The 14,712-nt window shown below is 46.3% G+C and overlaps 3 protein-coding genes across 3 annotated transcripts; all 3 read right to left on the bottom strand.

Annotated features, from left to right (window-relative positions):
- Positions 1 to 5,473: 5,473 nt before the first annotated feature.
- IWZ02DRAFT_427610 (uncharacterized protein) lies at positions 5,474 to 7,959 on the bottom strand. The gene is made up of 2 exons (XM_066765922.1): positions 6,647 to 7,959; positions 5,474 to 6,590 (listed from the first exon to the last, which is right to left on the bottom strand). Exons 1-2 carry the CDS (start codon positions 7,486 to 7,488, stop codon positions 5,603 to 5,605), a joined length of 1,830 nt encoding a protein of 609 aa, XP_066618347.1. The 5' UTR covers positions 7,489 to 7,959; the 3' UTR covers positions 5,474 to 5,602.
- Positions 7,960 to 8,057: 98 nt separating this feature from the next.
- On the bottom strand, positions 8,058 to 11,418 carry IWZ02DRAFT_427614 (kinesin motor domain-containing protein). Its single transcript, XM_066765923.1, has 2 exons — positions 10,370 to 11,418; positions 8,058 to 10,320 (listed from the first exon to the last, which is right to left on the bottom strand). The coding sequence occupies exons 1-2, from the start codon at positions 11,121 to 11,123 to the stop codon at positions 8,324 to 8,326; spliced, it is 2,751 nt and encodes a 916-aa protein (XP_066618348.1). The 5' UTR covers positions 11,124 to 11,418; the 3' UTR covers positions 8,058 to 8,323.
- A 249-nt stretch (positions 11,419 to 11,667) lies between these two features.
- IWZ02DRAFT_427616 (WD40-repeat-containing domain protein) lies at positions 11,668 to 14,656 on the bottom strand. The gene is made up of 3 exons (XM_066765924.1): positions 14,460 to 14,656; positions 14,374 to 14,401; positions 11,668 to 14,317 (listed from the first exon to the last, which is right to left on the bottom strand). The coding sequence occupies exons 1-3, from the start codon at positions 14,634 to 14,636 to the stop codon at positions 11,871 to 11,873; spliced, it is 2,652 nt and encodes an 883-aa protein (XP_066618349.1). The 5' UTR covers positions 14,637 to 14,656; the 3' UTR covers positions 11,668 to 11,870.
- Between the last annotated feature and the right edge of the window lie 56 nt (positions 14,657 to 14,712).

The following is a 14,712-nucleotide window of genomic DNA, read 5'->3' on the forward strand; positions in this document are numbered from 1 at the left end:
TTACTAACTAGGAAAGGAGAATATTATTAATAATATTCATATAAGGAAATAAGAGTAGCTTAAGACCTAAAAGGAAAAGGTAAAGGCTATATAAGAGTAGTACCTTATTCCCTCTTCCTAGGTAGTCCTACTTATGATAATAGAGCTAAAAATCTTACCACTAATAAAACTTATTAATGAACTCCTCCGCGTAAATAGAGAAAACTAGGATCTAGAACCTTAGAGAGAAATAGCTCACCTTTAACCCGGAAATAAATTAAATTAGAAAATATAAAATAGATTACTTCTTCATTATAGTGTACTAGTTATTCCTAACTAGGATAACCTTCGCGTAAGAATAATTACAGTAATATATACTACCTATATTACTACCTATCCTAGAATTAATAAAATGTGAAAGCTACTATATTAATATTACTATTAGCCTAGCTAGAGTTATACTATAGAGAGATATAGCTAAAACTACTATATTTACTACTAAAACTATAAATTTACTAATAAGATACCTAGTCTTTTACACCCCTTACCTATCTCTAACTATCCTTAGTAATATCTAGCTATAGATTTTAAGGAGATGCCTAAAGACTAGAAGGGATTTAACTATATTTTAGTTATTATAGACTAATTATCCTAAAGGACCTTTAGCCTACCTTATATGAAGAAAATTAATACTAAAGGAGTAGCTCACCTTTACTATAAGCACATCTACTAAATCTTTAGAAATCTAGAAAGTATACTATCTAATAGAGGTCCCTAGTTTATTTTAGCCTTCACGTATGAGCTTTATAGGTTAACTAGTATTAAATAGCACTTTAACTTAGCTTATTACTTTTAGATAAATAGAATTACTAAAATAGTTAACTAGGTCCTTATATACTAACTATAACCCTTTATAAATTACTATTAAAATGACTAGTTAAATCTTTTACTATTAATAGATCTTACCTAAGCTACTCTTCTATATAAGGCTATAGGTATTATACTAGTAGAAGTAGATCTTAGCTTCCTACTATATATATACTATGACTAGACTTCTTACATAATAATATAAACTCTACTAGAAGGTAAAATACGGGCTATAGCCTAGTCTCTCTAAAAGAGAAGATAAGAGGCCTATGAATATCTATACTAAATACATTATTATTATTCACGCTTAATTCGACTCCCTACGCTGCTAAATCTCACAGCGGATAGTAAATTTATATTAACTACTAACAGTTAAATAATTAGACTAAGAAAGACTTATACCCTTTACCTCTTATCTCTAAACTCCTATAGAGAGTAGGTAAGGGAAAGGTCTATATAAAATTAGATATTTAATAAGCTTTCTACTAAATATAACTTTAAGAATAGTCTAAAGAATATACTACCTTCTATATAAGGTATAGAAATTTAAATACTACGTTTTACCTTTCAAGCTAAGTAATAGGCCTACTACCTTTTAACACTTTATTAACTAAGTTCTCTTTAACTACTTAGATGACTTTATTATTACTTTTATAGATAATATTCTTATTATTTCTAAAGACCTACGCGAACATACCTAACACGTTATTAAAGTTTTATAATAACCACATAAGGCTAGATTATAAGCTAACATAAAAAAGAGTAAATTCTCTACTAATTACATGAAATTCTTAGGCTATATTATCTCTACTAAGGGTAAGTTAATAGACCTATAAAAGATTAAACCTATTTATACTTAGTAACTACCTATAACCCTTTAATTACTTTAGTCTTTCCTAGGATTTTATAACTTCTATTAGAGATTTCTACCTAATTACGGGTAAATTAGCTAGCTACTAGAAAAACTATATTCTAAAGTAAAATAGTACTAACTAGGCCTAGTTAAAGAGGAATTTTTTAGGAATCTTAAGAAACTAATAGGAAGTGAATCACTTCTAGCTAACTATAATCCTACTCTAGATACTTATACGGAAATAGATATAAGTAATTAAGTAGTTACTAGAGTCCTTTTATAATATTAAGCTAATTATAAATAGAGGCTAGTATCCTTTTACTTAAAAGTAATATTAGATACTAAACTCTATTACGGAATACTAGATAAAGAACTCCTAGCTATTATATAAGGACTAGAGGAATGGAGATCTATACTTATAGGCCTCTATAAAACTTTCCTTATAATTATAGACTACTAGGCTTTAGAACACTTTACTTCTAAATACTAGTTATCTATATAATAAGTAAGATGGGCTAAATAACTTACTAAGTACTATATTTAGTTTACTTACTAACTAGGAAAGGAGAATACCTATACCCTATTTTAATTTATTTCCTTATTATTACTTAATCTAATTTATTCCTCCTTATTATTATAATTATTGTCCCCTCCTACCTCTATTCTACTTCCTACTCTTCTTCCTCTTCTTTAGCTAGAGGAGAAGGTGCTAACTTCTTAAATTTAGGCTATATTACATCTTCTAAGTAACTCTATAGGTAACTATTAACCTAGTTATTTACCGCGTAATAAAGAGTAAGATACTACCTAGGCTATATCTTAATATAGTGATTAGGTAGATAAGTACCTATAAGATTACTTATAGTATAGTTAAGGTTACTAGTACCCTAGGTATAGTTTATATAATAACCCTAAAGGAAACCTAGTAATTTATGATAACCATAGAAAATGTAAGTAGAGAGGTTATCCTAATACTTAGTATAACCTATAGGCTAATTAATACCTATATATTAGATTAAATAAGCATCATGTAAGGATATATGAGACTCTATAGATATAAAATTAAACTAATCCTTAGAAACTAAGATAATAGCATAACGGGCTAGGTTACTAAGGCCTAATATGTATATTATATATTAGTTAGCCTCTATACCTCTAAGTAACTTCTACCATCTTATTAGCTATTATGTAAGAAAACATAAGAAGTATTACATACTTTACCTAGTTTTCTAAAGATCTTACGCGGAATAAAAGCTACTAACTTATTAATAGTATCTACCTTAGGATCCTAATCTAAAAGTTCCGCTAGGGATTTAGTAGGTAAGGTAGTAAGATGAATAATACTACTATTATCACTTTTACGCGAAGGTATATCTAGTAGTTCCATAACATAATAACCGCTAGAACGTAAATATAAGGGTAGAGTAGGTAAAGCTACCTATTATCCACTAATTATAGAAGAACTAGCTTATACTAAGCTAATATTAATACTTATATAAGGATTTATAGGTAGAATAGTAATGTATAATAGCTCTTAGGAGCTAAGTACTATACCTATATAGGTTAGCTTCACTTCATGATCTTAGGACTTAGAATATATAAATAATTAGCTAATTATAAATAATGTATTATATAACGGGCCTAAGTAGCCTTAGCCTCCTCTTAAGGCGTTATATTCCCTTATGATGGCATAGAGTAATGAGGTTAATAAGGTACTATTATGTGATAGTTAGTTAAGAAGATCTTAGCTAATTATTATTTTAGTAATGTAAAAACTCACTATTATGGTTTTACTTAGGTAAGAGATAGTTTAGCGATAAGGTAATAGAGGAGAGATAATATAGTAATCTAAGGGTTAGGTAAAGAAAGTTAGTTACACCTTAAACTTAATAATAAGATATATCTAATAGTTCTATACTTTACACCCTTACTAAGATAGCGCTAGTTAGTTATCTATATAAATATCTTCTATGCATAATGAGCTAACTTAGGCTTCCTATTAGGGGGGGAAATATTATAATAGCTACTAGGCTACGTAACCTAAGGCTACATAATAAGGTTAGCTAGGCTATATACTAGTAACGTAAAAACACTACTACTATGCTATTACGTGATTATTTAATAAGCTGAAGCTTATAATAACTAAGCTATATAAGTTAGCTAAGCTATATAAGCTAACTAAGCTATATAAACTAGCTAAGCTAATAGATAATATATACTCCCTTAACCTAGTAGCTAAATAGAGCTTTACGCGATGATAAGAAAGTTTAATACTTATTTATTTTCTAATAGTATAGTTAAAGTAGTAATTTACGTAGTAATATAAGGGTCTTAGTCTTATTTCTATTCTAGTATAAATATATATAGAAGATAGTAGAGTACATACCATCTTCTATATTTACTATAATTAAGAGAATTCACTTAACTTCTTTTCCTACTTAACTTTAATTAATTTCTTTTAATTTTATATACGTCTAACTAAGTAGATAGCCTTCATACCTTAGCCTATAAATTAGCCGCTTAATAATTCGTAACACTAAGCTTATAAGCTTACGTATAGGGGCCTTACTAAGAGAGCTAAGGGGATTATAGTATAGGACTTATAATTTAGGTTATAAGTTAGCCCTAACTAGGGTTATAGTAGGTAGCCCTAAGAGACTCTATTTAATCTCCTAGAGTCTCTAAACTTATTAGTATATATTAATAAGCTCTTCTATATTTATAGAGTCTAGTATTACTAAGAGTGCTATAATCTTATTATTAATAGTTATAATGTGCGGATTTAGTACTAGTATAGCTAAGAGCTAGCTCTTACTATTATTTAGGGACTATACTTTAATATAAGCATCTTTATTAACCTAGGGAGGAACTATCCTTAGGTTAGTAGCCTCTTAGCCTCTAACTAGTAGGTTTATAGCTAGTATACTAGCCTCTAGGTTAATACTTCCTAAATAAGTTATAGGAGCTATTTTTAATTTAACTAGCTACGGTAGTTAAAGGTTTTAAATGTAAGATTTAGTACCGTAGGGGGTTAAATTAAGTAGTAATAATAATGTTTTTAGAGTAGATATTAGATAAAACCTTAGTTTATAAGGTTTTATCTATAGAGGGCTTTTTATGTATCCTTACTTGTACGTACGGCCCTATTTAGGTCCTAATTAGTAGCTACTAGGCCCTACCTTAATCCCTAATCTCTATTAGGGTCCGTAGGCGTTAGTATTATAGTAGGATGAAGAATTTATTTTCCCTCTCCTACGCCTAATTCTTAATATGTTTTAATAATATAAGTATTAGTATAGGGAGAACTAAATATGCTCTTTTATTTAGTATAGGTTTCATCTTAATTAGAGTAGTATTTATAGAGTTATAGGGGGTATAAGTTTTTACCCCTATTTTACCTACCTTCTCCTCCTTATAGTAAGATAGTACCTATAGGTAAGAAGGTAAGAGTTAGGGATATAGGTATATTAACTACGCTCTTTTAAATAGTACTAGTCTTAGTAAAAAACTCGGAGGTTAATATTATTAGTTATGTTATATTAGAGGACTATAGTTTATATAGCTATTAGACTATTAGGGTCTTAGACCCTTATCTCTTATCGTCTTTAACTCTAGAGGGACGTTAAACTAAATAAATAGATAAAATAAGAGCTACTATATACTATAGAATAGCTATTCTTATCTCTTATAGTCTTAGACTAAAGTAGGATGTTAAACTAAATAATAAGTAAATTAGTTAAACATCTTAGTAGCTAAGAAATTTATAGCTTTTAATAAAGAGGAAGAGATAATTAATTATGAATACTATCATATATAAAATGCTACGAGTGCTATGTATAGCTATATTTTCTACTAACAAATCATCTACATTGCGTCGCGAGCTCCCTATCGCAGGCTGCATCACTAGTCCATGGCTCTCCATCCGAGACCGGCGTCGAGATTGACCCAGGCGCCCTGAACAATTGCCTGCTCCCAGCCCATCATGACGGCCAACAGGCGGCAGGCCATGGAGCTCAAGGTGCAGAGCAGGGCATCGGAGTGGGCCAGGACGGAAATATCTAAAAGGTAGGCTCTGCCGACGAGCTCTCGCATGCGCATGCCCTGCTGTGCTGCCTGCGAGTCTGTTTTGCCCTTTTCCGCCGCTCCAGGCTTCGAAGGTAGGCCCAAGCTCCAGAAGACGTCGCGGAAGAAGCCGCCTTCCCAGCCAGATATCTCGTCAATGTACCTGTTTGTCTTTTTGGCGCCAGAAGCCTCGAGCGTCTTTTTACTGGCTAGGACGATCCGGTCTTGGGCGCGTGTAGTAGTGCTCATCTCGGGGGAGCTGTAAATGTCTGGGTCATCGGATGCCAACACTGCTTGCGAGGACACGGCGCCGAAGAACTCGGCGTCGGACGTTGTTCGGGGCGAATTGACGTTTTCATCGGTCTCGTTTGCGGCCAGCTGATATCCAGTGCGCTCAGAGAGCAGTTCTCTTGCGGTCAGCATGAAGCGATCCAAGGGAATGTAGTCCCTGGAATACTGGAACTCGAATGGATGGCGATCGCCGCGGCGGACGTGCATTCCCACAGTCAAGCCCTTGCTTTGGTGCACAGAATCCTGAAGAGCGCGCATTCGCTCAGTGACGTAATCCGCGTCGTCAGAGCGAAGACGGAAAAGAGACTCATAACCTTCTCGAGCCAAGGCGAAAATGCGATGCTGGCGCATAACACCAGTCTTTTTGAGGTCGCCGTATTCTTCGGCGAAGGCGTCGCCAAAAGTCCAGGGTATCGTTGCCGAAGAAACAACAAGGTGATTGGCGTTGTGAGGGCAGGGTAGGGCCTGGCTCGACATCGGGGGTAAGCAGTCTGGGGCTGGTGGTGGCGCAAAGTAGTCTGTGTAGTTTCCATAAGGCCTACAGAAGTCAGTTCCTTGAGCTAATCGCAAAACGCGCGTACATCTTCGACCTACCACCTGGTGTCGTCGACGAAGAAGGCCCTCCCCTCCTTCTTGGCCAGACCGTACGCGAGCCACAGCGCCATCAGCGAGCTTCCCATTCCGGCGTCGGACGTCTCCATGACGAACGTAAGGCTTCGTTCGCACACGGCCATTTTTTGGCCATTGTAGACATTGTTTGGCAGCATCGCGGATTCATCAAAACCGACAGGCGATATCATGCCAACCTTGGCATTGGAAGCGGGCAGCAGTCCTTCATCCAATGCCTGGCTCACGTCGACAAAGTGCGGGTCTGCGTAATAGTATGACCTCGACCGGCGCATGCCCAGCACACGACCATTTTCGCCAATGTTTTGGGAAATTTCGGAGGCTTGCTCGCAAAGTTCCTGGTACTGCGCGGGAGACAAGGGAAATGCGTAGTTGGGGGGTATCGAAATGGTCCACCTTGCTCTGCCTCTGCGGTCCAACACGGCGACGACTGATGGCTCATCCGGCAACGAGAGACCACCAACCATTTCGTACTGGCCCTTGTTGTCTTGAGCATACGGAGTGGACAGCCTGTGGAAATTGGTGTACCATTGCCGGACGGCTAACCAGCCCAAGACGGTAACGCCACAGAAGATGACCAGAATCTTTTTGAGCAACCGCGGGTAGGGGGTCGACGAGCGCCTTTCGTGGCGCAGTATCGACGGAGGTAAGCCAGGCGACGAGGGTAGCGAGCGGTCGGACAGAATGTAGTCTTTGGCGGCGGCGGCGGCGGCGGAGCGAGGAGTGCGCGGAGTGAGTAGAGTCGGCGGAGGGAGGGCCGAAGTCGAGGGCGAGCTTATAGAGAGGTGGTTGTTGCGTCTGGCGTGCATGATGGACAGCGAGTCGGCATGACTCCAGGCGCGTAAGGTGAGAGGTCGAGGAGAGCGGCAAAGTGAAAGAGGACAAGATCTAAGGCGCGCTAGAGGCGCATTGGGAAAGTGAGGACGGGGGCTGGGGGTCAGCGGGAAGGAGTGGAGGGACGGGGAGGGGTTTAGAGGCGGAGTAGTAAAGGCATGATGGATGATGCGAGGTTGCGCAGTGTCTGCGAGAGAGTGGACGAAGGGAGGGAGGGACGGAGGAATGCAATGATGCAACGTGACGGAGGAGGACAAGCAAGCAAGGAAGGTACATGTAGCCAGGTAAGCACTGGTAAGGAAGGCAACATGAAGGCAAGGCAAGGCAAGACAGGCCAGGCCAGCCGGAGCGCACGCCTCACGCAGAGACGCAGAGACGCAGAGACGCAGAGACGCAGACACGCAGACACGCAGACACGCAGACACGCAGACACGCAGACACGCAGACACAGGACAGCGGAGGCAAAAGTCGACAACCGAACCGAGACGAAGTGATCCATGACTGACTTCAGCCCGATGCGGCAAGACGCTCGGGCCAGTCGCTTCCGCGCAAGATGAAACATCCCAACATGATTGTCAAGCATCCAGCTGTACTGCATCTAATAAACTCCACTCATCCCATTATTCGTATACAGTGTCGTAGTATGTAGCTGATGTACAGCGTCTTCGTTGCACTCAAGGCACTTACTTAGTTGGCTTGAGAACCGGGTATCACGCAACTCTCCAGTCATCCATCATCCCGTCCTTCTCATCTAGTAGCTACACTCCGACAACTCACTCCTGCAAAGGAACACTGCGACGAACACAGACGCTACTTTGCATCAACCGGCGACATCTTCCTCTCCACCCGCTCGGTTATCATGCCGTTTAGTGTCCGAGTCGCATCCTCGACGTTCCGCATTCGCTTCTCAGACCCTGGCGACAGCGTGTAGACCGGGCTCATCGCTGCTGCCGACGGTCGTGTGTACACCGAGCTGCTTGTGCTTCCCGCGCTCCGCCGTGCCTGTGCTCGAGCCCGCTCAACAGACGTATCCACCTTGAGGTCTGCAATGTCTCGCTTCCGCGCTGCCGACCGGAGTGCGTTGAGCATCCGGTCCTTGTCGTCTAGCCGTGCCCGCAGCTCGGCGATTTCTTCGTCCTTCTCCTTCAGCACCGCCTCGACCCCGCCTTCGCCGTCCTCGTTGCCGCCGTTTGCCATGAGAATCGATGCTCGCGGCTGGCTGGACCGACGCGCCTGCAGCAGTCGCTTCTCCAACGTGATGATGTACCGGTTCTTGTCGGCCAGGTCTGCGTGCAATGCTCGGATCTGAGCCGAGGCGCTGGCCGTACCGTCGCCATTCTCCCCCAGCGAATCATTGTCCTCCGATCCATGCTCCCCAACAACGCCGTTGCTGTGGCTGGACAGGGAAAGAGAAAGCGCCGACCCTCCCGAAGACGTGCGGTTGAGGTGAGGAGGAACCTCGACCGTCAGTTCGCTTGCCCGCGAAGACCGCACCGACACGGCGTACCCTTCGTTGGTGCTGATTGTGGAATTCCGATATTGGGATCCCATGGCTGAAAATGACCTGCTCGGGTTGTTTACACCGAACGACTTGGAACTCAAAATCAGCCGATTGAGATGTTCGATTCGCTCCTTGAGCGCCGTTCGTGCCAGCTGGAGCTCCAGCATCTGCTCCTCGTGACGCGCCTTCTCCTCTGCTTCACGCGCCTTTTCTTCTTCAGCATCCTTGGCAGTAGCTTCTTCCTTCGTCTTGGCTTCCAACTGCTTCCGCAGATCCTGGATCTCGTTGCGGTATCTATCTAGCAAAGCACGGCTGCCGGCGTCGCCGCCTGCCTGTGCCTCTTCAGCCTTCTTGGCGTGGCTGACGATGCTGTTCTTTGCCCTCGAGGCGAACTTGAGCGTGTTGAGCGTCTCGTTGATGTGCGTCGCAACGTTTGCTGCGCTCCCCGTGGACCCTATCGATATGGTACAGAGAATACTGACAAGAGAGTTTCCAGAAAGGGCCGGTTGCAATAGTCGAGTCAGTTTGCTATCACGATACGGCAAGTGTTTGTCCTTTTCGGCACCTTCTTTGCCCTTGCTCTCAGACAAACGAGCAATGACGGTACCAAGTGTCAGCAAGCTTTTGTTGATGTGAGCGCCCTCGGTTCTCCTCTCCTTGCTGTCCGCGGCTCTCTCCGAGCCTGCCAAGTCAATCAAGCTCAGTGTCGACACTCGGACACCGCCAGGAACTATTGTGGCTGCGCGCTTGTTCTCGTGGAGCGAGGAGCCTCCGGGCACACGCTCTCGACTCTCGACTACAATCTGGACCACGGCGTGACTGCGAGAACTGCGGGCGTTGAATTGTGTACCAGCAACGCGTCGAGAGTTGTCGCCCCTGGCAATGACCCTCAGAAGCTGGTTGGGACTTTGGACAATCTCCTCTTTCAAAGGCGTGGCGTAGACGCCCCTTTTGCTGTCCTCCCTTAGTTTGATCTCCTCCTGCGGTACGGCTTGCATGCCTGGCCCAGTCGGAGGCGGTGGCGACAACAAATCGTTGATTTTCTCATTGTAGATTTCCAGGTAACTCACGCGTAGCAAGAACTCGCGCTGTGGCGTCTCTCGAATGAAGGAAAAGATGTCGGTAATGGCCAGTGGAATCACACCGGGGGAGGAAGCCGTGCCCTGCATGGAGAAGGTCTTTCCAGTACCCGTCATACCATAGGCGAATACGGTGCCGTGATAGCCCTCCATAACTCTGCGAACCAAGCGCTTGGCTGCTGAGTCGTACACCTTGGCATTGTTGTCGTTTGCTGTGAAAACATTGTCTTGATCTTGTTAGCGTGTTTTTCCCGACTGTGCAGATGCGACTCATACCAGAGATAAACTGGCCTCCTTCTTTGCCGCTATAGGTAATGGCGCCTCGCCGGCCATCCAGCTCCCAGTCCCCATGATTTACGTCGTCGGCTGTCCCCGCCTGCGGTCGCACTCTAACGCTGACCACGACGTTTCCCTTGGACTCATTGGAGTTCTTGTCGGCCGACTCGTTTCCTGCGTCGTGCGCATTGTTTCCATCGTTGGCGTGAACGTCGACCGTCTGCGGTTGGGAGCCGTGGACAGAGGGTGTCCTAGTCTCGGAACAGGACATGGCGTGAGGAGACCTGAGCAGCGACTGTCGCGACTTTGCGCTGGCAGAACGGGTCCGCATGCTTGTGTCGCCGTTGGGAACGCTCAGGGAGGTGGAGGAGCTGCGCCTGCTGGTTGGCAGGCCATCGGGCAGTGAGGCGACCGAGGCGGCGGCCGACGAGGAACTGGGGCCGTTGGTGCGACTCAAACCCTTGGGCGGCTGGGGAAAAGAACCAACGCTGATTGTCTTGCGCAGCGTCTTGTTCTGCGGAGGTGGTGCGGGCATGTGGTGTTGTTTCTTGGGCGGCCCTGCTCCTGGACGGACGCAGGTCGTCGACGGCTGCTTGAGGGAGGGTTTGTTGTTAGCGATGGGTCTGGATGGTCTGGAGGGCAGGACCGACGAATCCGGTCGTGCGGTCTGTATCTGTGGGGTCTCTGGAAGCGAGGGCAACGCCCCGGCCGGAGGTGGATTGATCGAACGCCCAGCAAACGTCGTCGTGGCCATGGCGAACCGAGATCCGGCACCGTCGGCCAGCGAGGAACTGGATGGGACGAATTCTTTAATAAGAGGACATGCGTGCCACGCGCCGGCGGCGACAGATGTGCTGCAGCAAACCTTCGATGAATTGCCGTCCCGTCGCGAGAAGTGGAGAGCACGAGGCACGAGCGCAAGCACAAGCACAGTGTCAGGGAGCAGCAGAAGGTGCAGTTGATGGAAGAAGATAACGGCGCGTGCACGGCTCCGAGGCAAAAGGAGAAGGAAATATCAGTTTGCCTCTAGTTTGGCTTTTGCGCCTGGGCCCTTTTTGATTTGACTTGAATGACAGCCTCAAGACTCCCCACCCCTCTCAGCCATGGTACGCTCCGAGCGGTCGCACCAGTCAACAAGCCCATGGTGCAGGAATGCTCTGCTTCGCCTTGGGCCCTTCATCTTCGGCCTGATCTCTCGACAACAGCTATCCGCAGCCATTGACTACGGCGCGGGTAGCTGCAGCACATGCAAGGAACACTTCAGGGTCAAATCCATGCCGGGGAATGCAAACGAATCATGGCCTTCACTGTCCGCTGGCGTCAACTGTGAATATTTTTGTAACCAAGAGCAGCTTGGCGCATTTTTTAAACTGCGGCCATCCATTCCGCCGTTGTCCCGCTCCACGTGCTAATCTTGTACATGTGCGAACCTCTCCTCCTTTTCCCAACCTCGTCTCGCAACCGATCGCTATTGTTCATCCCCCACCTCTCGGTTTCGACCTCAAACGCTCACCACCTCGTCCATCTCCCTCAGAGTGTAGTCCAGCAGGTAGCTCTCGTCCAATAGCTCGTCCACCCGCTTGAAGTGCCTCTCCGTGTACGCCCGCAGCGCCTCCATGACCCCCTTCACGCTGCCTTTTGCGTGGGAACCGCCGGCCAGCTGAAGCCTCGACAGCCTTGACGCCGGGTACAGCCGCATCAATGCCCACAGCAGCTTCTGAGCAACCTGTGCGGTCTTGGCATTGGTGTTCCAGTCTCGGATCCTCAGCAGCAGCGTGAAAATCTGCTCGTCGGCCAGACTTCCAAGCACCTCATCCACAGCCAGAAGCCCAGTCAGGCTCTCCTCTTCCTGCTCCTCAGCTTCCACGACATTCTTGAAGAGCTTGAACAACCTTGCTGGCTGATTCAGTTGCAAAGCCAGTCCAATGGCCTCGCGGTAATTGCCAACGTGCTCGAGATTCTGCAGTCTTTGCTCCTGTTCCACTCGCTCAACTTCCTGATGCGCCGCTGCTTCCATTGTGACCTTTGTCGTATCTTCCCAGAACGTGACGACGCCGTCACCACCTCCCGAAACCAGGCCTTTCGTAATCGGATTTACCGTCAAGGCCCATACGCGATCGGTGTGATTGTCCAGTGTCGTTGCCAGCTCTCCACTGCTAATGTCCCAGACCTTGACAAGACCATCACCTGCCGCCGATGCGACTTCCGGGCCGCGCTTGTCCCGAGCAATGTCTTCCGTCGAGTACGGCAGCCAAGCCAGCTTGAGCACGCTGTTGGTGTGGCCCTCCAGCGTCAGCAAGCAGCTGTAGTCTGTCAAGCTCCATATCTTGACCGTCTTGTCGCCCGACCCAGTTGCGATAAGTCCACGGCTCCCGCTTCCGTTTAGTGACGGCGTCTCCTTGGGCGCAAACTTGACCGTCCAAACACCTCGGCGATGTCCCCGCAGAACGCCGACGGTCTCGCCCTCATCCGCTGCCCAGATTTTCACCGTCTTGTCTTGCGAAGCCGATGCAAAGAGGGTCGCGTTATGGTTGACATCAATGGCATTGATGTCTTTGTCGTGGGCTTTGCGGGTCCATGCGGCCCGTGATGCCTTTTGCGTGTCTTGCTTGACGTTGGAGTTGTTCCATCGCTTGATAGTCTTGTCCTGCGAACCGGTGATCACGAAAGCGGGAGGATGCTCCAAAGGATTCGAGTGGGCTGCCGAACCAACTTGGGGCTTGTTCTTAGGCAAACCGATTGCACCCAGGGATTCGGCGTGGCCCGTGTAGGTTGCGAAGCAGGTGTATGAGTTGTTTTCGGCATCCAGCCGCCACAGTCGAGCAGTGTTGTCCTTGGCTCCCGTTGCGAGCCAGTGCCCAGACCAGTCCGTGTCCATGCATATGATGATGTCTTCGTGCCCTCTGAGAAGCGCCTTGTCTGCCCCAAAATAGTTCCCGCCTATCTGCTCATCGGCATCGCTTTCTTGCCCGGATGAAAGAGAGACTATGCGAATGTCCTCCAGATTCGTCGCAAGGGCAAGGTATGAGCAGTCTGATCCAACGTGGGCCAGATCGATGACCTCGTCGTGAGTTCCGGAGATGCGACGCAGAATCGGCAATGGCTCAATCATGCTTTCTTCGTCGCGATTCTCCAGGGGACGTACGGAGTGCAGTGCCAAAGTTTGATCAGCATGTATCGTCAGGACGTAGGGAAGCCCTTTGTGATGGATAATTTGCACAATTGACTCCGTCTCAGAGCCAGGAGGCTGGTCTTTGGTGATCTCCCTCCCGTCAGAGATGGTCCACAGCCGAAGAGTTCCGTTTTCGCCGCCGGTGTAAATGATGGATCCGTTTTCCAGGAATCCAATATCCTCGACGCTCTCCAGCACGGGTATTGTGCTTCTGATTTTCCAAGTCCGCGCATCCCAGACCATGACAGTCTTGTCTCGGCTTCCGGTTGCCAGAGCATTCTCTTCCTCGGAGAAGCTGATACTCCGTACAACCGACACATGCGAGTCCAAGGTCGCCACACTCTTTCGCTTGTTGAGGTCCCATACTCGCACTTTGCCGTCCTCTCCACCAGACGCTAGCCTGAAGTTTATGGACGCATTATCGTCGGCGTCGACATTTTGCGATTTCTTGCCCTTTTTCACGCTCGACTTCTCGTCGGTGATGAAAGCCTCGAAAAAATGCAGAGCAGCAATGACTCCACTATGTCCGTGGAAGCTGTGTGTTGTGTACCCGCCCTGTATGTCCCAGACCTTGACGATGCCGTCGGCGCCACCAGTTGCGAGCAGAGTTCCAGTGCGGTCGGTCGTGCACACCACGACTGGCGACGAATGGGGCTTCAGAGACCTTGTGAGCTCGGCATCCATAATGGCATCCTCGGAAGCCGAGGGTTTGAGGGCATAGATGCGCATCGAAAGAGAACGGGAGCATATCGCGAGATGGGAGCCCGAGGGCGTCACTACACTAGGTCAGCAAGAGAAGCAAGAGCCTGTCAGCTGGCCGCGAGATACTTACGGGCCATGGAAGTGATCACATCTCCATCCTGTTCTATATGTCAATGTCAGATAAAAGACAAGTCTTTCTGGAGCGAGTGTACACACCCCTTCTATGCGACCCAGTTCAGTGCCCGTGGCTAGGTCGGTCAAAAGGGCGTCTTCTCCCAAACAGGTCGCGAGAATGCGCCCGTTCCTGCTCAAAGCGACGGCGCCGCCAACGTAGATGGGCGCAATGATCTTGCTGATCTCGAAAGTCGTCTTGGAACCGACCTTTTGCGCCATGGTCAAAGCAGTGATTTTGGTTGGAGAGAGCGACAGAATCTTGAGCATCTTGAACTCAAATCCAATTTTCCTTATC

Source organism: Phyllosticta citriasiana (genome assembly GCF_038021145.1).
Source record: "Phyllosticta citriasiana strain CBS 120426 chromosome Unknown IWZ02scaffold_18, whole genome shotgun sequence".
Classification (NCBI taxonomy): domain Eukaryota; kingdom Fungi; phylum Ascomycota; class Dothideomycetes; order Botryosphaeriales; family Phyllostictaceae; genus Phyllosticta; species Phyllosticta citriasiana.

What these genes read in the sequence shown, in the direction of transcription:
- IWZ02DRAFT_427616 (XM_066765924.1), bottom strand. Translation starts at nt 14,636, where the DNA reads ATGGCGCAAAAGGTCGGTTCCAAGACGACTTTCGAGATCAGCAAGATC. An exon ending in AACTGGGTCGCATAGAAGGG is followed by an intron (nt 14,402 to 14,459) that starts GTGTGTACACTC and finishes CATATAGAACAG; the next exon opens with GATGGAGATGTGATCACTTC. An exon ending in TGTGATCACTTCCATGGCCC is followed by an intron (nt 14,318 to 14,373) that starts GTAAGTATCTCG and finishes GACCTAGTGTAG; the next exon opens with TGACGCCCTCGGGCTCCCAT.
- IWZ02DRAFT_427614 (XM_066765923.1), bottom strand. Translation starts at nt 11,123, where the DNA reads ATGGCCACGACGACGTTTGCTGGGCGTTCGATCAATCCACCTCCGGCC. An exon ending in AGGAGGCCAGTTTATCTCTG is followed by an intron (nt 10,321 to 10,369) that starts GTATGAGTCGCA and finishes AACAAGATCAAG; the next exon opens with ACAATGTTTTCACAGCAAAC.
- IWZ02DRAFT_427610 (XM_066765922.1), bottom strand. Translation starts at nt 7,488, where the DNA reads ATGCACGCCAGACGCAACAACCACCTCTCTATAAGCTCGCCCTCGACT. An exon ending in TTCGTCGACGACACCAGGTG is followed by an intron (nt 6,591 to 6,646) that starts GTAGGTCGAAGA and finishes TGACTTCTGTAG; the next exon opens with GCCTTATGGAAACTACACAG.